Here is a 22,982-nt window from a genome sequence, read left to right on the forward strand (position 1 = left end):
AGAGGATATACAACATCCTATAATAAAAGTACATAAGAATAAAGAGAATTGAATGAATCAACATATAAACACAATATCAGGGCACTCCAAATAAGTGATCAAAAGTAGGAATAAGTAGAATACAACAAGCTAATAGAAGAAAACAATAGATTTTCTGTAATAAAATGACAAAAAAAAAACATAATAGCCTTAGATTATCACCAATAGTTTAGGTGCATTCATTGGGTATTTCTAGAAATGAAACTTAACCTGTTGTGCAACAAAAATGTTTAAACCATGAACTGAAATATGGAAGTTCCCAGCAACTCTTTGGACATCTAAAATACCAAAAACCTGCAGAGAGATGTATGTTAATCAATCACCAGATAGATGCAGATACTTTGAGCATTCTAAGGCACTATTAAGACATACCCGACATCCGTCCCCTCTTGCCATTGCTTGTTTCACATTCTTGATCATATTTTCAGCATCTTGATCAAAACTATGAGTATGAGCCTTTTCTGACTCATGATGTTCTTTGTCACCATCTGGAGAAATAATCTTTTTTTTGTAAGATATCAATTCGTATAACAAGTAAACTCCTGAATGCAGTAACTAGAGACATTGTTACCCTAAGACTGAGTTTCCATGGCAAAATGGCAGAAAACAAAGTTGTCCCCGAAAATGGGGCAAAAATATAAAATATTGCAATGTTAAAATTTTCCACCCCTCCTATGGTGAAACAAACAATGCTGCTTGAAAAGAACACAACGAAATTAAAACAATCCCTAAAAAGAACAAAGGGGCTACACTGTATGTACATGGCAGACAAAACTTAGGTCCCTCCAACTGAATTACTGCCATTTCATGCATAGATAGGATCAATAAATGAGTGAGCAATCAACTGATTAGTCATTTAGTGATAGATGAACTTAGAAAAAGGCATCCGGATTAGCAGAAACATTGGACAGATCAGATGGTTCAGATCAAGGAACAATCCAGCTGTTTCTATATGTGGATCACTAAACCTTAAATGAATCATAAATGTAAGTATATAAATGTCTTTATACAGTTGAGTTCCAAGGTCTGGACATGGAATCAATGATGTATAAGAGCAATTTTATAACTATACTTTTTTTACACAAATATTAATGAAGGGCTAGCAACTTATGACGAGAACTTGCCCTCAAATGAGTTACTCTTGCCCTCTTCCTTTCTACTTCTCACCCTCTTTCTATTTCTCTCTAAAACCAATAAGCTAATTAGACTAAAGACTCAGGTTGGTATTAGAGCATTGATGAATGTGGCTGACTATATAGAGAGGCAAAATGGTTTTGTTACTTGGAACCCTCTGTTCAAGAGGAACTTGAATGACTGACAGGTGGAGTCTCTAGTGAAACTGTTGCGGATTTTGTGTGATGCCGAGATTCTGGGTTCTAGGGAGGACAAAAGGAAATGGTTGTTTGAGAAGTCGGGCTCTTTCTCAGTAAAGTCCTTTTTTAACTACCTGTCAAGGGAAGAAACCTCTCACTTTCTGAGCAACAGGATCTGGATCAGGCCTGTTCCATCAAAACTAGCTTTTTTTGTTTGGTCTGCAGTTCTGGATAAGATTTTAACCAAGGAGAATTTATATAGAAGAGGTTTAGAAGTGAAAGATCTGGGATGCACTTTCTGTAAGGAAAATGTGGAAAGTACTAGTCATTTATTACTGCATTGTGACTTCACTTACAGGGTTTGAACAAGACTGCTAGAGTTTTTTGGAGTTAATTTGTGTTTCCCAAAGGATGTGAAGGGCTTCCTAGAGGCTTGGTTCCTAGGAGGCCTCAGAAAGGCTGGAAAAGTAGTTTGGAGTATCCTTCCCGTTGCTGTTTTCTGGGCAGTATGGGGTCAAAGAAATTTTAGAATTTTTTAAGGCAGGCAGAAATCAAAAGAAGAGGTGCTCAACAGGATTATGGGGTAGTGTTTTCGTGGCTGACAAACCATCCACTCTTTAAAAACAGGCAAACTTGTTCTTCTTTTTAGCCTGATTTCCTTTTTGTAAGAAGATCATAGTTTTTCTGTTGGGTTGTTTTTGGAGGCTGGCTTTTCTGAGTTTTTTCTGTCAAATTCTGCTGTACAGTCTCTCATTGTACAGGGGCCTTCTGTATTCTGCCCTTTTGTTTTTAATGAAATACTTTACCTTACAGTTTCAAAAAAAAAAAAATATGTCACAGATTGCAAAATCCACAAAATACTGACATCATCTGACAACAGTGATGATGTAAGTATAGATCATATGGTCAACTAAAACCTCAGATCCTAGAAGCCCTAGTTTCCAATAGAGGATGATTATAGAGAAATTTGGTACAAAAACATGGTTGTTTTATGCTGTTTTAGTATTTTTCTTCCCAAAAATCTTGAAAATGGCAATTTGATTCAATGTTATGCTACAATCCGGATTAGAGCAGATTGCTGAATTGATTCAAAGCACCTAATATTTTATGGGGTGTTCTCCAATGTGAATTGTTTTTCTTGTAGTGACAAATAAAAATAAATCAAAACCATCTGATTTGGTAACAAATTGGTTCTGAAAACAAAAACATAAAAAAACATGTCCTTGGTTACATATATGTTTTTTGTTCCCAAAACTGAAACTAAAATATGCTCTTGAATTTTTTAGAGATGGTGGGCCAAATAGGCCATAGTTTCTTATTGTTTCTTTATTTATGTTTATGCTTTATATCTGTGATTAGCAGGCCTTAGTTATGGGCCTGTTTTATTTCTTTTACTATTGCTTTTAGTGCTGGCTGCCCTACCAAGGGCATTCATGTAATTACATTCTTTTTACAACCAAAGAATAAAATATAGTTGTGGGGGAGTGGAGAGAGGTTTGATTAACTCTCCTCTTTTCTTCCTTTTCTTCCATCTTCTTCCTCTATAATTTCTCTCTTCCATCTTCAATCTTCCACATCTTTTTTACTTTATTTCAGATTTTTTACAGGTGGGATTTACATCTTGGTATCAAAGCAGAGCTCCTACCTTCTTCTTGCATCAAATCCAAGTCTTTCACTAATCTTCACTTGGAATAAAACAGTTTGAGAAGTCACAGCAACACCATTTTCCATGTGGTTGCCTAAATAGTTGTACAGCTACAAATACAGCCATATGGTTACACAAAAGGTCTAGCCACCTGCAAAACCCAGCCAAAAGAAGGTCATAATGATCTGGTAGTATTTAAAAGGTATTCCCTTCCAATATTTACCATTAATGCATTCAAGAAAGGACTTAGCTCCAACTATTAGAGGGGTGGATCCTGATCCCTTAATAATGACTACCTGCCCCCATCCCTTCAGAGAATATCTCCTTAGGTGTATCCCACAATTGGTCTTTGTTGTTTGGCATGTCAAAGAAAATCAAGTTCAAGATAAGACAAAGTATCATTATCAAGTTTATTTGGCTTTTAATAGCCTTATTGGGACTGCTGATTCAACTATGGCAGAGAGGTTCTAACTGCTCTTACTGGAATCTGAATTGACAGGAATTTGGGCATCTTGAATTTGAATAATGAAGGAGACACCATAAACAGAATAAACTGGTTATGAAGGAAATAATGTGGTCCTTGAAGGCTGGTTCATTTCCTGAATGAAGCTAGGGACATTTTAGATTCTATGACTGTGTCTTTAGTTTGGATTACCAGAGACCTAAATGCTCTAGCTGATAGTCTAGCTAAGTCAGGACTAGGAGCCGTGAGAGATAATTTGTATAGCAACAGAAATCTGCCTTTGTAATCAGAATCTTCAGCAGTGTTTCTTTCAGTTGTACATCTTCTCATGTACTTCTTTATTTAATGAATTCTGCTTATCTTCTCTCAAAAAAAGGAAAAAAAAAGTATCATTATCAAGCCTACAGATCAAATAACAATAATTATGACCCTATCAGTCAAACAATCTATTTGTCATCCACTGCAGCATTTGGAGGAAGAAGAATATCCATATTTTCGAAGACAAACATAAACATGGAAGAAAGCTTATAACAGAAATTGTGTGTTGGTGACTGAGTGGACCATTGATATTTCAGAATTAATGATCTTAACAGGGAAGATCTTGAGAGGAAATCTCTGGACAATGCACAAATCCTCATGCACCACTTCCATCAGTTCTGCTCTCATAGTCTCCAACCCCTATCAGTCCTGAGAACAATGTAAAAAAACCACTCCTTTTTCATTCCCAAAAACCCCTCCTATACCTGAGGTTCCCAAATTGCCAAAGTTGTTACCATCAAAATTTAGTTTAATAAAACCTGGTTCCAGATGAGACCAACTCCTCACTGTCTTTTGCCCCTAATTGAAGGTCCCACCACAGCAATCCAATTTCTCATTACATCATCAACCATGAAGTCCGCAAAAGCCTCCTATGTTCTTACCCAATGTGCTATCTCACCATTATACTTTCAATGACAGCTTCCTTACTTCTTTTCCTCTCCACAAAAATGTGGTTGATTTTTTCCTCCCAGACTGTCCAAATCAAAGCTGCTCTTGTACATCTCCACATTATCCTCCCTCTTCTTTTTTTCCATGGAACGGTATTTGGATCAAACAGCTTGTCCAAACTAACATTAGTCTAACTGCAACCAAAAGAGAGATAAACCATTCCCAAATACAACAAACAAAAGGGTGGGAAACTTAAAAGCAAACACACAACTCGACCCACACATGATACACCCCATCAATAACTTGTAAGTAGTTAGACAAAGGAGTCAACTCAATATCCTTAGATCCCTTCTCAAACCAAAATTGCAAGAAGGACCAAGAACAAGATTAGGGTGAGACAAGGAGACAAAGTCAGAAATTGGTCTATCCTTGAGGTAAGAGAGTACAAAAAATAGAGGGGAAGCAATCCTTCAATGGGGCATCCCTAACCCAAAAGTCTTTCCAGAATTTAATCTTACTACCAAAGGACAAGCCATACCTGAGCTTGGTATCTAGGGAAGAGTCATTAATCAAAGAAAATAAGGTGTTACAAGTATCCCTTGGAGAGGAGCGAGGTGCAGCTTCTCCTAGACATTACAGTGAGACAAGAAAAACAAGAGAAAATTTACAGACTGGCCCAAAATAACTCTTCCCTAGATGCCCCTTGTTTGGCAAGAAAGTGAAAGCATTTCCAGCCATTGGACCCTAATTGTCATCTGTCTTGTTAACCATTTAATTTTTTCATAAGATCCCTATAGCTCCAAGTAACTGAATCAGGGTCCAGCAACCAACCCACAATCACCTTAGAGTCCCTTCAATCAGTAATTTCTCTATCCCAAGTTGGTTGGCAATCTGAATTCCTTGTACAGCAGCCAACAGCTCAGCCCTTGTAGAATCACCTACTCCCACCGGGCCTGAAAACAGTGATAGGATATTGCTCTCCTCAGTTTTCAAGACTCCTCCAATCCCTGACTATTCCAGATTGCTGATATGTCAATGATATTTCAGATTTCACTGATGAGTATATATTTAAGGTTTAAATTTTCAGAATTTCATTAAAATCATTATAATTTTTTAAAATATTTTCCTAAAATAAATATGGGCAATTGGCGATTGGATAATTGGCTTACTATTTCGATATTACTCACTTATAAAGTCACTACAATTCAAAAGGAAAAGTAAAATGCATATAACTACAAAAGAGTATTCTCAAACTAATCAAAATTTATGGTAAAAAAAAGTAAAAATGGCAAGTAATTCACATACTAAATGAAGAGAAGATGGCTCCATTGCAACCTGGGTGACCAGGTTCAAATCTTGGAAACAACCTCTCTATGCATATGTTTGTCCCTCCCCAAACCCCGCATTGGTGGGAGCCTCGTGTGATGGGCTGCCTTTTTCTAATGAAGAGAAGATGACTAAAAGACTAAAAGGGAAATAAATAGAAAGATATATCTAATGAAGTCTCTCAATTTTCTCCTACTTGATTATAAAGTTTTTGTTTATGGTTTTTTGAGCCTCAAGTGTGCAATTGTATCTAATGAAGTCTCTCAAGTTTCTCCAGGCGAAGGTAAAATGAATAAGAACTTATTTCTAACCAGTTTCCTAACCCTTACAACCAATAACAATCCCTAGTTCTTCGAAACAAGATTCTAGGAATTGTTTTTGTTTTCTCTCCCCCTGCCCATCTGAAATGAGAAAGAAGTATTCCATACCCACCTTTAGGGTCACTTTCCCTTCTGTCAACCAGCTTGGCAATCTGGCTTTCTCCACAAAACACTCCTCTCTTTCTTTGCCTCTCAACTTCCTGTCCACAACCCTGCTTGGTGCGACCCTGAAATGAGGGCCTCCCCTGCCTTCTCCCTTCCTAGAAGGTGCTCCTCACTTCGCCCCTTCCTTCTATCAGAACCTCCCTTCTTTCCTCTGCCCTTTGCACTGATCTTATCCTCCCCCTAGCTTCATTTTGAAACTTGGATTTCTTTGACCTGTTACTTACCACCCTCTAACTGCCAACATCTGAACATCTCTATCCATATTTGCAGAGGTCACCATAACACCTATGCCAGTTTCATAACTCCCATCAGCCAACACCTTATTTCTTGGTTTTTTATATAATCAATATATATTATAAAAATATAATATAAATACCATAAATATATAATATACTATATAATAAATACTACAAATATATAATATATAATTTATTTAATATATTATAAATAGACAATTAAAAATATAATATATATGCATATAAATTTATATATAATATATAGGTAATAAATATATACTATTAAATATAATATAATATAAGTATATATACCAGTTGGTTCGGTTAACTGTTGGTTTTTCTTTTAGGTTAAACAAAAACTGAACTGCTACCACCGGTTTTTGCAAAATACTGAACCAAAAGGGAATCAATCAGTTGGGTTAACTAGATTTTTTGATTCGATTTCCTCGGTGTGGTTCGGTTTTCAGTTTTTTGGACCCCTAGTTTTCATGGCCTGTAGGACCAGAAAATACAGTAAAAATACTTCCTCAACAATTCCTAAAAAACTATCTATGCAAGAAGGGCTTCGGTTAACCATTAAATCAAGCTTAATGAAGTTATGGATGGGAGGGGTCCACAAGAAAGGTGGTGCAGATGTCTTGATGACGGTTGAGCCACAACCTGGCATCCCCTTAATATATTTTCAACAAAAAAAGGAACAATGATCTTTTTAATATTTTACCCAATTGACCACCTTCAAAGATATGTTTCCTATCAAAAATTTTCTGGTTAGGGCCTTTTCTTTGAATAGTCCAGCATTTCTTTCTTCCCAAACTGCCCACAGGATTGCAGCTCTTGTGCATCTCAATAAGATATTACATCTCTTCTTAGGTCAAGAGAAAAAACATGAGGCCCTAAAAGATTTTCTGCATCGCCAATGAAGTCCACCTACATCCCAAAAATGAGAAAAAAAAAACTCCAAAATGCCAGAGGAAAAAGAAAGAAGATTGGTAAATTGGAAATAGTTTCACAACTTGTAGTCTTTAATCTATATTCCCTCAAATTCAATGAAATTTCAAAAATCTACTAAATTTCGTATAGTAAAATTTATCAAATATCATTCTGTATATTTTGCTACAAATAAGTACATAAATTATATGATCAAGAGAATAGCATTAGGAAATGGAACTTAATACTCAACAAGTATCAAGGGTTAGTAGCTTTGCCATACCATGTTAATATTGGTAGCCCAAATGTATGTTCAGGTATCCACATATAACATATCTTAAGTCTGAAGTCATTTTTGATTTCTTCATTATTTTCTACAAGCAATTCTATATAAATGGTTCTGGATAAGGTGATTCTTCTGAAACAACAAAGCAAAACCACTTTTCCACCAATTGTGTACTTGACTATAAATGAGATAGCCTTCTTTCTTATCCAGTAAATATCATTCAGAATAGACTGAGGGAGATAATATTAATGTGACTAAAAAAGAACTTAAAAACTACAAGGAAATATTTCTTAATAGGAAAAAGGATGCCTGATGTGCAAACTTACCATGTTTGTGAGCTGTATGCTCCTTCTCAACAAGATCAGATATATATTCAGTACCAATAATATCACCATTTTGATTTATGCGAAGCTGCAGACATTCAACATGTTAGCAGATTGACAGAATACTGCTAAGTCCAATCAGCTTTGCTCGGGAAGAAAGAAGAAACAAGAAAGCCACAGCCTCAGGAGAATGAATTGAGAAAACAAGATGGAATTTACGAAGAAACCATGATTTTAAGGCCAAAGGCTCAGGAGATGAATGGAAGAAAATAAATAGAACAAATAAATAAATTGAGACTCAAGGAACTTTTCAGGCTCATTTCCACAAAGAAATAAATTGAAGAGTGGTTATTATATACTGGAAACTGTACATTGTATTAACCATAGATAAATGAATGTACAATGATATAGAAAACCAAAATTTCCTTGAGGTAGCCACAGGCCCACAGTTACCTCACCCGACTAACATTGATCATAAACCCTTATTTTTTTTCCTTCTTTTTTAGTTGTAAAGGGTGTAAATAAGGAAGATATTACCAGGCAAAAAACAAAGGAATAATACAAGCACCCACAATCTTAAGACAAGAAAGCAAGGGAAAGCATCCTGAGAAATGACAACACCTCTAAAAGAAAAGAAAAATCACAAAGAAATACAAAATTATAAACCCATCACTAGCAACAGAAAAACATACCATCATGATAAGGAAATAATAATCAACATATATGAAATATGTAACTTGCAAGAGAAAACCTAAAGAGTAAGTAATGTCAACGCCCTTACTTTCCATATGTTTGTATCAAGATCCACTTCATGTTTGCCTGACATATCAATTGCATCCACACTTAAAACTGCAAAATAGATTAACGTTTATCATTCAATTCAGGGAATGAAGTTTATCAGCACAAAGATGTGCTCCAAATCAACAATAATCTGGCAGACTTGGTCTAAAATGAGAAAGAGAAATTCTGACCATCACAAGGTAAAGATGGGAATGTCATATTTATATGGATAGGAAGAGTTTCACCACGTTTCAAATCAACAGACATCTGACCAGAACATAGAAGTCAGAATCATAGAATAGATAGAAACAGGCAAAAGCAGCAACATTCATAGCATTGTCTATTAAAACACTGTAAAAATATAATTGCAGGAAAGAACGGAACACAAACATAATACATGAAAAAGCAGGATGGATACAGGACAAATAAAGGAGTTGTAGCAGATATACAAACCTGATGGACTGTATATGTGGTGAGATAATACTTTAGTTCGTGCAAGAACAATGTAGCCATTATTACCAGACCAATAACGGAGACTACAGGGAAAAAGGAAAATGGAGTAAGTTCAAGTTCATTCTAAATCCAGTATATTCCAATTGAGAAAGTAAAAATAAAGGATAGGATGGAGGCAGATATCACATTAGATTAGTCCCACCTTCCACATAGAATATGTCAAGGAGAAGAATTTCACATTTTATGTGCTAGATTTGGATGTAGTAAAGTTCACTTCCAAAAATCTTTACTTTATGAAATTTAATATAGAAAAAAGATGGAAAAGTATTTAAAGTGTATACATAGGAAATGGTTTCCAATGTGACCACAATCAGGTAAGCTTGCTGCATGTCTCCAATTTTCACCATGCAGAAGGATTCTATAAAACCAAAATAGCACTACATCTTAAGTTTTAATCAAAGAATAAGTGCAGAAATATGTGAGAAGTTTAGAACAGTTGAGAGAAAAAAGGAGGAAATGAGGGTTTGGGGAAGAAGGAATTGTAGCTGTTCTCCAGCCTTCTCCTTTGACATATTCAAGCTACTCTCTATTAAATGCATTAGTGTACATTTGCAATAATGCCCATAAGAGGGTGGCTGCAAGAATAAAGAAAAGAACAGACCAAATAGGCCCATTATAACTAAAACCTAAAAAGTAAAAACATAAAATAAATAGAGTGGCCCATATAAAAAAATGCTCCTCACAGCCCAAATAACTCAACAGATCTAAACCTTCAATTGGATAAATGACCCTCATAAGTAGACCCATTTAGATTATTATCTCGTTCTAAATCATCAAAGCTACATGATAAAGTGAGTTCAAGCAAAATTTAAATTCAAAGTACAAATGATTCTAATAGATCAATAAAATAATTTATCGTACAATAAAAGGTAAGATTTAACATCATGTTTGGAAAAATTTTCAAGCTGGCTCAAAGTGGTAACCATGTCCATTAGGTAGGCAATGAAACTGATATTCCACATATCTAAAATGTTGTCGCCAACTTAAGTTATAATACTATCTCTTGTACTCCACATAGCACCAGTAGTTTTCACTGGAGAATATGTTGATTCTACTAATATTTCATGTTGGTATCCATGGAAATGGAAATATGTTGCAAAAGTATAAGGAAATTTATGGACATTTAAAACCATGCCTAGTACCAACCTCTTTCCATGATAAAAAAGAAAAACAATGTACTATGCTGTTGCTCAACAGAAGATGAAGAAAATACCAATATTAACCCTGTTATATAAAGGAGAGAAGAGTGGCTTGGAGGAAAAGAATTCTACTCAAACGATGAAGAAAGAGGAAAAGCAAGTCCAAATATAAGATAGTTCAGGGTGTATGCAATGTAGAGACAAAGAGGGTTATCTCATGGCCTACTTTCATCATCATCGTCTCTCCATCTTTCTGCCTATGCAGATGCTGATTGGGCTGGTTGTGCAGACACTCGAAGATCTACTACTGGTTGGTGTGTATTTCTAGGGGATTCATATCTTAGAAGTGTAAAAAGCAATTTACTGTTTCTAAATCTTCTATTGAAGCAGAATATAGGGCCATATCCTCTGTCTGCAATAAGTTATTTGCCTTAAGGCTCTTTTGCACAACCTTCATATTGACCTCCCATCCCTTGTTCTTTTACTAGCAATCTCAATGCTATCAAGATTGCTTCCAATCCTGTGTTCCATGAGTGTACAAAGCGTATTGAAGTTGATTGTCACTTTATTAGGGATCTCCACCTTGCAGGCAATATCTCTCTCCCTTGTGTCTCTTCTGGACTTCAGATTGCAGAGCTTCTCACTAAAGTTATGTCAAGAGCACAGCACACCTATCTCATGGACAAATTGATGCTCATTCCCCAACATCAATTTGAGGGGGAATGTAGAGACAAATAGGGTTAATTTTGTCTTTTACTTTTTATGTATCTTGGAAGCATATTTATACTATACTCTTTGTACACTATATTCTTTATTTCTTGTACACCTTTTCTACATTATTTGAGGACAGAATTGTCCTTTTACATATTTAATATAAATATCAATTTCTAGGTGTGAATAGTGTGTGAGACACCCATTCAATTCTTTTCTTCTTCTTCTCCTTCTTCCTCTTCTCAACCTAACTCTAACGAGCAACATGGAAGATAGACTCCATCCAAGTTCCAAGGCTAGACAAAGAAGTGAGTGGAGAAGAAGAACCTAGAATCTAACATCAGTATATCACAAGCCCAAGGATCTTAATAATGTATTACTGATGAATAGCCCTACAAAGAACAGGCTCTGCAATACAAAGCCTAACTTAGGTGTAAAACAGGTTGGGCCACCCATGGGGCAGCACAGCCTGGCACGATGTGGATTATGCCAAACATGGCTCGTCGTGCTACAGTGTCATGTTGTGCCCAGCACAACCCACAATGCCAGGCCAGGCCGGGTTGGGCTAGGGGTTTAAGGCCCACAGGCCGGCATGGCCCGTGACCCATATGCACCCATGCCAGCACAACCCACAGCACGGTCAATAGCATGTCCATATGTATAAAAGTATATATTATTAATAAATACACATACATTATGTCGAACTTACTATAATCAACATCTTCACCCAATGCCACCCAAAAAAAAGCCAAGGCATGTTGTAACATCCGAAACTCACCTTTCTTTCTTTGACCAAACACATAGAGGTCATGAGCAAAGAGTAAATGATGTATGCTTGGGCATCCCCTTCCAAGTTTAACATCCTTCAATCCACCCATCTCAAGCAGATGATTGAGATAAATGAGCAACACATTCATACAAATAACGAAAAGATATAGAGATAGCAGATCACCTTAGCGTAGATTACGAGAAGGATAAAAAACTCACTGCAGGCTCACCATTCACAAGAACAACCATTTTAGTAGTAGATATACAGTTGTGAATCAATGCACTCCACCTATTGTCAAAGCCCCAAGGCTGCCAATACCTCCAAAAGGAAAGACTAACTCACCCTATCATAGACCTTCGACATGTCCACCTAAAGTACAAACGCCCCAAAATATCCCTTCTTCCTCAAATAATGCATGATCTCATGACCAAGGATGACATTATCCACATCTGCCATCCAAGAACAAAAGCTCCTTGCTAGGGCGGCACAACTTTGGTAAGGATATCACAAAGACAATTTGTAAAAAGTTTTGAGAAGATTTTATAGAGAGCATTTACAATGACTTTTGGGATGGAAACTGCTCAACCTTCTCAGGCCCATTAGCCTTAGGAATCAAGAAAATATGGGTGGCATTTAATTCCTCTGGCATTTCTACTCCCAGATTATCTGGATTGTGGGGTGTTGGGCACATTTTTTTTCTATTTTATAAAAATGTTAACCCTGTCATTTTCCTATTTTATTGGTAGTAAGGAACTAAATAACAGATGCATAAAGAATAGCCAATAAAAGAATTTACAGGGTCAATGTTATTTATATTTTAGTGAGCATAACTAAAAAAACAAGATATCCTTACCAACTGCTCCAGATTGTGTCTTCTGCAACAAGTGCTCTTCCGCACGAGGAAAAGCATCAATACTCTTTAAAGCTTGTTTGATACCCATATTTGCCTTTTCCCCAACAAAGACCTGTCACCATAATTTACAATTTTCAGAGGTGTGATGTGAAACCAAGTCCATCCATTATTGTCAAAATCCTACAATATACAACTCAAGTCATGAATCCCAAGGGTTTTGATTTGAACCATATATCTATGTACTTTTCTAGGAAAGTCTTACAGTTAACTTATTGATAAAAAAAAAAAAAAAGGTCCTATAGTTAACATTTCAATCCTGCAACTTATACAATTCAACTGAGACCTGGTTCTCTACTTTGTCATTCCTTCAATTCTTTCAACATGAATCCCAAAGGACTATTGTTTTAAAACCCTTACTAGTAAAGATTTATTTAGGTTATTTAAGACCTTTTTCAAAACCTTTAAGTTTATTTTCCATCATATGTAGTTTAAAGAGCCAAGATGGGTTTGTGAGCATTCAAGTCAAACTTGACAAAATCATCTTATACTTCTAATGTACAAGTAGTAAAATTTGTCATATTTAAGTACATATTGACGTGGACTTTGGAGTAAAATGAATTTTCTATATATAATTAAGTTCTTTGCTTTTAATTTTTTGACATTTCTTAAAAAAACAGAAGAAATCTTGTCATTCACAATTCAATTAAATTCAACCTTCTTTGTAATTTATAATATAATTACAATTTTCAAAACATTTGACATTTTTATATTACAAATGAACTGAAGACAGATCATCATCACTAACCAAGCCTTTTTTTTGATAATTATCATTAACCATGCCTTTTTTTCTTATAATTATCATTAACCATATGGGGTTGGCTACATGAATCCTGTTTCAACATTTTATTCTGTTCATTGCCATATCCATCCTTAAATTATGGGCACTTAAATCATTTCTTACTATCCCAACCAAGTCCTTTTCAGTCTGCCCCTAGCTCTTCTAGCCGCTGGCTGTGGAGATTCTCATAGAAAACCAATAAACTATAGCACAAGGTGGTGACTGAAATTCATGGTATACTAGCTAATGGTTGAATTTGGATTGGCTCCAAAAAATTCTCTAGCTTCACTTTGGAAATCCATTTCATCACCCTTTTCTTGTGTCTTTTTTTTTTTTTTTGATAAGTTCCTCTTCTTGTGTTATTGTGCACTATGATGCTTCTCTGGAAACAAAATTAAATTCTAGGAAGACCTATGTATGGGTGACAGTCCCCCAAAGGACTGCTTTCCTTATTTCTTGCAATGTCGTCATGTAAATCAGAAGCAATTCCCTTCCCTGTCTCTTTTACACCTCACAGCATCGCCTAGAACTATGGTTTTAGGAGTTTAAGGGAAATTCAAAATTCTATATTTTAAATTTGCTAGACTCTGTTAAAGGGGTTGTTATTGAACCAAATAATCCTAACCATAGTTTTTGGACTGCAAACTCTTTGGATTGTCCATTTGTGATTCTTTCTAGCAAGCCCTTCCCCTATGGGTGATCATCTGTCACCAGGCCTGGTATAGCCTGAAAATTTCCAGGCTTGGACCTAGTTCTTTTGTCCAAGCCCAGCCTGGACTCAAGCCCACATCAGGCCAAGAAATTTCCACACTAGGCCTGGGGCCCAATACTTAAGACCCAGCCCAGAATTATTTACACACTACATGTATGCATATGTGTGTGTGCATGTGTCTGTTTATGTGTGCGTTTGTGTGTTATTTTATATCATACATTTATACATAGATATGTGTATATGTACCTATGGCCACCCTTACCTATTAAGGGTGTATTTGTTATTTACCATACATTACTTGAAGTTAATATATCACATAGTGGGAAAGAACAATGCTACGCATGATCTGACCTGCCAATTCATCTATTTTTTCTTCATTTTATTTTCTTCTCTTCTTGTTCAGAAATTATTCCCCTTTTATTTTTCTTCTTATTTCAACACAAAATAAGCAAGTTTGTTGCTAGTATGCAAGGTTTAAAATGTTATTGTCAATCAAAATGTCGGTTACCCAAATGTAGGACATATGTTAGAATGTTGGATGGAAATATTGTAAAAAGTATAGACATTGTGGAAATATTGTGAAATATGTGGAAATATGCAATGATATTAATGATAAAAGAAGCACTAATACACCTTTCTAGAATGTTATAAAGTTCAATTCTGATTTATTATAAATTTTAATCAATAAAAAGAATTAAGCCATATATTCATAATCATATCAATCATTTAATATTTGTGTTATTACGAATAAATAATTTATATATCGGAAGATGAAGGAAGTCACTTTGTGATGGAGAAAAGAGGAGGGTTTGTGAATGCAACTAAGTGGAGAAGAGAGTTACAGGTTGAAGCTAAAAAATTATCTTGAAAGAACACAAAAGCTAGGGTCAAAGGTCATTGAAAATCAAGGAGGAAAGAAAGGCTACAGTTTTCTTGGTTGGAGAAGCTATAGTGGCTGCAAAGTTTCGTGGATGGAGCAACTTTCTCTGTGAGGAAGCACGGGTGGAAGAGCTCAATCTCTTCATCAAATTGTAGGTATGAAGTGATGCTACGATGGAACAAGAAGGGCTGGTTTGTAAATTATAACAATCATAGAGGAGTTCAAAGAAGGAAAAAAAAAAACAAATAATATGTTTGTTGGAAGGGAAGGAGTGTTATGGACAGAAGATGGTCACAGAGACTTTGCAAACTTACCTGATTCATATCGAAGAAGGTTATATGGAGGAGGAACAAAAGGAAGTCTCAATAAAAGGAGATGGGTCTCAGGGCAAAGACGAGAACCAAGCCCCCACTATAGGTGAGTCTAGCTACAGTAATGGAGACAAAAAAAAAGAAAAAAGAAGACTATGCTAATTACTAGCTTACAGACAACAATCAAAGTGTCAATGGAGGTGGAGAAAGGAAATTGGGATAAAAGGTATGTAATTACAGCAAAAAGGAAGGTGAACAACTGGCAAGCAATATTAGACTCACTGATAAAAGAGATTCAGATGAAAAACACAGCAGCATGACTCAGAGCTGTAGAAATCAGGAATGAGGAGGTAGAAGTATTAATGGTGAAAATAGTAGTAGGCCAGGTATTGTACAAGACGTGGAAGATGATGCGCAACAAATTACAGATAGATGACTTGAGAATAGTGAAGGTGATGGGTCTGCCGCAAGGTTCAAAAAATCGATACGATACGCCCCGTATCGGGCGTATCATATCGTATCTTTTGGGTCCTGATACACCTGTTTATCATATCGTATCTTTTGGGTCTACTTTTTTTGATGAAAAATATAGGTTAAAAACTCCCCAAAAACCAAATTTTGAAAAAAAAATAAAAAAAAATCATATTTCCGCACTGTTTAAAGTATGCAGAGGCGTATCGATACTTTGAACCATGGTCTGCCGTTCAACCTCTGGAAGGAAGATATATTGGAAAAAATCGTAGGAATTAGAGGGAACCTTAGAAAAATATAGCTTTGAAACAAGTGTACCAGAGAACCAATTTGGCTGTATACCAAGGAAATCAACTATAGAAGTTATATCTCTTTTGAGACGATTGTAGAAAAGTTCAAAGAGAAGAAAAAAGATCTTCATATGGCATTCATTCATCTAGAAAAGGCATATGATAAAGTTCTTAGAGAAATAATATGCTGGGTCTTGGAAAAAAAAGGTACAAAATAGGTATATAGACCTAATTAAGGATATGTATGAGGGGGCAACAACCAATGTTAGAACACCAATGGGAGAGACGTCAGATTTTATAGTTATTATGGGTCTTCACCAAGGTTCGTCACTTAGCCCTTATCTATTTGCATTGATCACAGATGAATTAGCTAAACATATTCGGGAGGAAGTTCCATGGTGCATGTTGTTTATGGATGGCATTGCTTTAGTTGATGAAACTAATGAAGGGTTAAATGTGAAATTAAGTTTATGGACAAATGCCTTAGAAACAAGAGGTTTTAAAATTAGTAGGACTAAAGCAGGGTATATGACATGTAAATTTAGTAATAATAGAAGTGTAAATCAAGAGATTTACACTGGATGTGACCATTTCCAATACCTTGGTTCAATAATTCATAACAAGGGAGAGATTGAGGAGGATATCACCCAAAGAATTAGAGTAGGATGGGTAAAATGAAGAGGTGCATCTAGACTTCTATGTAATAGGAGAATACCACATAGATTAAAAGGAAAATTCTATAAAACAGTTGTAAGGCCAGCTATGTTGTATGAAGCAAAGTGTTGGGCAGTCAAGAAACAACATGTCCAAAAACTGAATGCAGCAAAGACCTATATGCTAAGATGGATGAGTGAAACTAGAAAGGATATGATTTGGAATGAAGTTATCTGTACAAACCTAGGAGTAGCTCCAATAGGTGATAAAATGAGAGAGAGAGAAAGAGTAGACTAGAACCTAGAAGTGATTTGTTACACATTGAAGGGGCTAGAAGAGCTCAGGGTAGACCAAAAGGGACATGAGTAGTAGTAAGAAATGATTTGAGCACTAATATTTTAACAGTGGATGTGGCTTTAAATCGAACGGATAGGCAAAACAAGATTCATGGAGCTGACCCCATATAGCTGGGATAAGGCACAAATGATGATGGTGAGAACTATTCAATACTAAAAAGATCCTAAGTTACAGTATTTAATAATAAGAAGAAAGAAAGGGAAAAAATTTGAGAATCATTAACTAGTCACTAGTATACGTTTCTAGCCAGAGAGAACTAGTCATTTTGATTATTATTTCACAAGATAAAATAATCACATTAATCAACTCTAATCATTTTCCCATAACTCCTGTTGCAGTTTTCTGGTGTATCTGGCAGGGGAGGAATGCAGGGATCTTCAAGAACTACCATAGCTCTTCAGACAGTGTTTTAGAAAGTTGTGGGAAAAATGTTATCTTGGTTAGCAGTAAACAATGTATTTAAGGACAGAAGTTTTAGTTCCTTTTTTGCGGGAATCCTTTTGTAAATCAGGGTTTGGGGGTATAGTTCTGCTGGTTGCAGTTTTTGTAAATCCCTGTGTACAGCTACTTGTTGCACATGCTTTTTGTTTTAATGAATTTTTCATATTACCTGTTTGAAAAAAAAATGAAACTAGACAAAATAGGCATCCAAATAAACTAATTGATCCTAGCTAATCCGAAAATAGGCGCTCAAATAAACGAATTGATCCTACCTAATCTGATTTATATTATATGAAAAGGGAAAAAAGACAAAGATCGCGGAATGAGCATACCCGATTAAAACCCAGAAAACGCCATAAGCAATGCTGATCAAATTCAACCTTTGCATGGTGGTTTTCTGGAAAGAACTATTACGGGATAGCTATACAAAACGCTAAAGGGAAGCATTGAATAGGGTCAAAAAAATCAAGTCATGAAACAATCCTAGCATCGATCCATTACAACACAAGGCCATTACACATCATCACAGATCGCCAAACAAAGTGAGACAAGTCGGAATCATAAGTAAAAGTTTAAAAATAAAAACTAGAAAGAAAATTGGACAGGCGTGAAAGGCAATTGTGGCGAGACTAATGCCTAATTTTGCCTTCAACTTTTTTGATTTGCCGCTGTGGTAGAAAAGGATGCACCTTTTGAAGTGAATTCGATGAACTGGAGTTGGAAAACCCGTGATGAATGAGCCACGTCTAAGAAGGGGGAGTTCGGGAACTAATCTGGATGCCAAAGATGAGAATGCTAGCAATGGGTGGCGGCGACGATAGCTACGAATGACGGTAATGTGTGTCTGCTTCAGGAGGATGACAATAGCGGATAGGCGAATTACCTCCTCTGTTCTGGTTTATGCGATGGTGAATTTATAATTCTAAAGGCAGGCAAAAACCTAATCAAATTTCAGTTTTTGGAGTTCAAACACCAGAAGTACGGATGAAAAGCTACTAAAAGAAGCAAAATAATGGTGGAACATCGAGAATTTCAAGCAATATACAAATTACCAGCGAGGAATTCCAGATTCCGGCCTCTGCAGAGCAACGTTCGCCGGCTAGGCAGAAAGACGGAGACCGCGCACGATGTTCGCATTCGGAAATTGCTCGCAATGTCTGCCGTTCATTTATATGCCTAAGAATTCTTCGCGCGGAAGGGCGGCCCCACATGAGTCAAGAGTTCCTGATCATTCGATTGACTTTAGGTGGGACTCGGTAGTTTCTGCATCAGAATCCAGATTTCCCCCTTAGACGGTTACCGGGTTACGAATAGGTATGTTTGGTTTGAAGAAAAAAGCAGGGAAAGAAAGAAAAAGGTAGAAAAATTCATACAAAATTTGTAAAGATTTTCTCACCTTTCTCTATATTTTCCTTCAAACCAAACCCAGTCTTACTGTCTTACACGCACGTCAAGGCCCATAAAACAAATAAGTACAGGAGGTATTCTCAATGTGCGGCAAGTGTGAAAATATTTTACGAGGATGATTTATCAAACGATGAGATGACACCCACGTCCTATCATCCGCGGCGCACAGGAACACACTTATTTGACCAAGCTCGTTGATATGGGTAGGAGTGCAACTTCGGCGGGTCCAGCCTGAGCCCGAACCGATTCAGCCCAAAATTTTATGGGTTGAATTTTCGTCTTCCGTTTGGGCTCAGGTCCAACCGTCCAAGAATTCTAGTTACTTTTATTTTTCGGGCTGAACCTAGGCCTAAATATTAGAAAGAGTCTGAGCTCAATCTAAGTACAGCCTAATTATACATATTCATGCATACATATATATTATAATTTTTTATCTATATATATATATATATATATATATAATTTTAGAGTGGGTTCATTGACCAACTTAAGCCCAATTAGGCTCGAACCAAACCCGAATATATCAAATTACAATGGGACTGGGCTCAGATTGAAAAGATCATGATTGACCTTGGGTTTGGTTCAAGCTCAAGCCTTAAGCACAAATTTTAGGGTTGGGCCTGGGTTAACCATAGATCAAGCCCAACCTCTCAACTTGCACCCCAAGATATGGGATTAAAAGAGATTTCCTTTCAGCAGTAGCAACACTTAAAGCAATTCCGGTGATGTTTGGCAACCGTTTTGTTTCTTTCTTATTGATTTTTTCAAAAATTGGTGATTTTTTAAATCAATCATTTTTCAAAAATCCATACGTTTTGTTATTTGCTATCATTTATGCCATGTAAGCCGATTTTTTGAGAAATCAACGTTGAATCCGTTTAGTATTAATTCTCAAGGGTCATTTATTTTTACATTGGTGTGACTATTCAACGCCACATCATATGCCATGTCATTCTAAAAAAACAAAATCAATTGGAAATAAAGAAATCATTGAAAATGGTGATCCCCGAAAAAGGGGCTCGTTTCAAGAATCGATTTTTGGGTGATTTCTTGAAATTCACAAAAATCAGCCAGCCAAACATAAATTTCAATGCCAATCCCACTAGCACCAACATGGCAGTGTTTTTTAGGAAATTGGCAACAATGCCAAAAATCCCCTAGAACAACATTGAAAACACAAGGTGTATTGAAAAGGTAAATTTAAAATATATATCAGGATACACTTTGAATACATGTTGATATGGACGGAAAATCAATATACACACAAGTGCACTAGGAAATTCAAAAAAAAAAAAAACCCTTCAAAATATATTAACAACAATAAAATTGAGTTTTATATGATTATAACTAATTTATTTAAACATAAAAATCATACTTTAATGATTTATATAATGCATCAAAACACATTTAGTCATCTTTAAAAAATAATGGAGGAACTAAAATGTGTGTGTACATACACTAATATTTATTATATATAAATTTAGATAATATTTATAATATGTATATATATTATCTTAAATTTTAGTAATAAATGTAATTTGTGTTAACATTGTTAGTATATAAATTTTAATAATCAAAATTTAGCTTTTATGACAAGAAGATAAGAAAGTGGTGGACTAATGGTTGTTGTGACTTGTGAATTAACGACTAGGGTTTAAACTTTATGATTTTTAACAAGATATTTTCAACTGTGGATTGAATTATATTGCTTTAATTAAAAGTAATTAAATTAGCTTTTAATGGTGTCTCAAAATGCCGTGATTAAAAGTGACTTAAATTAGCATTTAATGACATCTCAAGTTAAAATGCTTAATTACAAGTGATATAAACAATAGAGATAGGGATGAATATGGGTCGGTTCGGTAAACAATAGAGATAGGGGTGAGTATGGGTCGGTTCGGTTTGGTTCCACGACAGAACCTAGAACCTACCCTATAGGGGTCAGTTATTTCGGGGTCAGTTCCAGGGTCTATTTGTGAAACTTGTTATTTCTCTACTCCCCTTTCATAAAAAAATGTTATTTAAAAACTTGATTTTCAATAAAGATAATATATAGTTTAAGACTTGTATAATTTTTATTGATTAAATTAAGTAACTTAACATATAGATTATCATTATATGGTTCAAAACAAATAATTTAAATTTAAAATTTGTAAATATTACCTTTTATATTACGTATTATACACATTCAAATATTACAATAAAAAAATGATCAAATAATTTAAATAACTAAGTGGTCAAGTGAGACCATGGCCTTTGTGACCATAATATACTATACAACTTTGGACATTCTAAAGTGCAACAAAACAGTGGACGTGATATATTATCCCCACTCCACCAGAAATTTTTTTCTTGTTTGGTAAATACCATTGTATGAAACTATAATCTTTAGCATCCGGCCATACTGTATTTGCGTTTATCCATAAACAAAAGGCATATTTTCAGATGATTCTTCATAAAGTTTTAATTGTTTGTACAATCCGGGACAGTAATAGACTCTAACCAAGGAGTACACTTCACGATCTGCTCCTCACACCTGGCGCCTCACACACATCCTATCATACATTGGGAACATCTCCCGTACTTATCTGTTATTATTCACGGGAGATATTCCCAATGCACAGTGGATGTGCATGTGAGGCGCTCATGTGTGAGGAGCAGATCCTGTCACCTCACTACCTCAAAGAGCCACCATACAACTCTTTCCCAAATTCAAAATTTAATTTTGATGTTGGAGAGGAACCATTTTGTATTGAGTCCGGATCTAGTAGGCACAGCATTATAAGCACATTCAATGAGTACTTAATAAATACTCAAACCACTATCAAAAGTATTTTAAGGAACAAGTGTCCAAAAATTTTCTAAGTGTTCATTGAATTCTGTGCCTACCTGATTTGGAATGTTTTGTGTTGAGGCAGCCGGTTTGTCGGAAACTCAGGTGATGAGCCCGAATTCAAGGTTGGGTGAGGGGGATGATCATCCCATTTTAGACATCAGGTTGGGCTTGGATGGTGGATCTTTAGCCCAGAACAATGCATTGGTCCATGGGCTGGATTGAGGAAGGATTTGAGGCCAAGACATGAGCCACTTCATAAGTCGTTGGTTAAGTATAGATCAAAAGGGATCTACAAATTTCTAAGGGTTAAGTAATATGTAAGAGGAACTTGGGTTTGTGGTAGAAAAATAAGATATAGAGGTTGAATCACCAGTTGCTAGGGGTGGATTTGAACCGAGTTGAATTTGAATAGTTATTTGAGCCGGCTCGCAAGCTTCACGAGTTGAGCTTTATTTGGCTCGACCTCGGCTTGACTAATAAATGAACCTACAAATTGGCCTCGAACTTAGCTCGAAGCTCGGTTGAAACCGAGCTGAACTGAACTCGAATAACTCCTAAAGAGCTCGACTCATGGCCACCCCTATTTGTTGCCCGGGGAAAATAGAACTCAATTTATCTTTCAATAGCTTAACTAGTTATTTAAGGAGCACATATACAGATATACTACTAACACATCAAATCAAATAATACATTGATGCATAGAAGGTCTTTGTATATACGTAGGGGTGTCAATTGGACTGGATTTGGTCCAATGAGATCCAGTCCAATGTGAATCCATCACAAATGAACCTGGTCCAATCCAGTCCGATAAATATTTTGGACCATTTTGGACTGGTCCAGAGACTGTCCAATCTGCTCAAATTCCTGTTACTCAAACCTGGTCCATTGACACCTATGTTCTTATTTTCTATCAATGGACCAGATATTGGTTTAATCCAATATAAATTCATTATGGACAGATCAGATCCAATCCAATGTCATATTGATCCGTCCAGTCTGTCCAAATTGATTTTGATTTGGATGGGGTCCAATCCAAAATCGGTCCATTGA

The 22,982-nt window shown here is 35.9% G+C and overlaps 1 protein-coding gene across 3 annotated transcripts in view; it reads right to left on the reverse strand.

The window, feature by feature from the left end:
* The window catches only part of LOC148847476 (Endoplasmic reticulum vesicle transporter protein), a 34,842-nt gene extending 15,859 nt beyond the window's left edge, over positions 1 to 18,983 (reverse strand). The window contains exons 1-8 of one of the 3 annotated variants that reach the window (XM_088948713.1): positions 18,742 to 18,983; positions 12,736 to 12,847; positions 9,204 to 9,286; positions 8,942 to 9,017; positions 8,752 to 8,819; positions 7,974 to 8,058; positions 412 to 527; positions 250 to 333 (exon numbers count right to left, since the gene is read on the reverse strand). In XM_088948713.1, the coding sequence (XP_088804839.1) occupies positions 250 to 333; positions 412 to 527; positions 7,974 to 8,058; positions 8,752 to 8,819; positions 8,942 to 9,017; positions 9,204 to 9,286; positions 12,736 to 12,847; positions 18,742 to 18,900 (783 nt within the window). In that variant the 5' untranslated portion in view covers positions 18,901 to 18,983. Of the gene's footprint in view, positions 1 to 249; positions 334 to 411; positions 528 to 7,973; positions 8,059 to 8,751; positions 8,820 to 8,941; positions 9,018 to 9,203; positions 9,287 to 12,735; positions 12,848 to 18,021; positions 18,612 to 18,741 lie in introns of those variants that run through there. The other 2 variants (XM_088948714.1, XM_088948716.1) reach the window with 2 other exon arrangements.
* Positions 18,984 to 22,982: the final 3,999 nt, after the last annotated feature.

Source organism: Nelumbo lutea, chromosome 6 (genome assembly GCF_056320005.1).
Source record: "Nelumbo lutea isolate HS-2025 chromosome 6, American lotus-T2T, whole genome shotgun sequence".
Lineage (NCBI taxonomy): Eukaryota > Viridiplantae > Streptophyta > Magnoliopsida > Proteales > Nelumbonaceae > Nelumbo > Nelumbo lutea.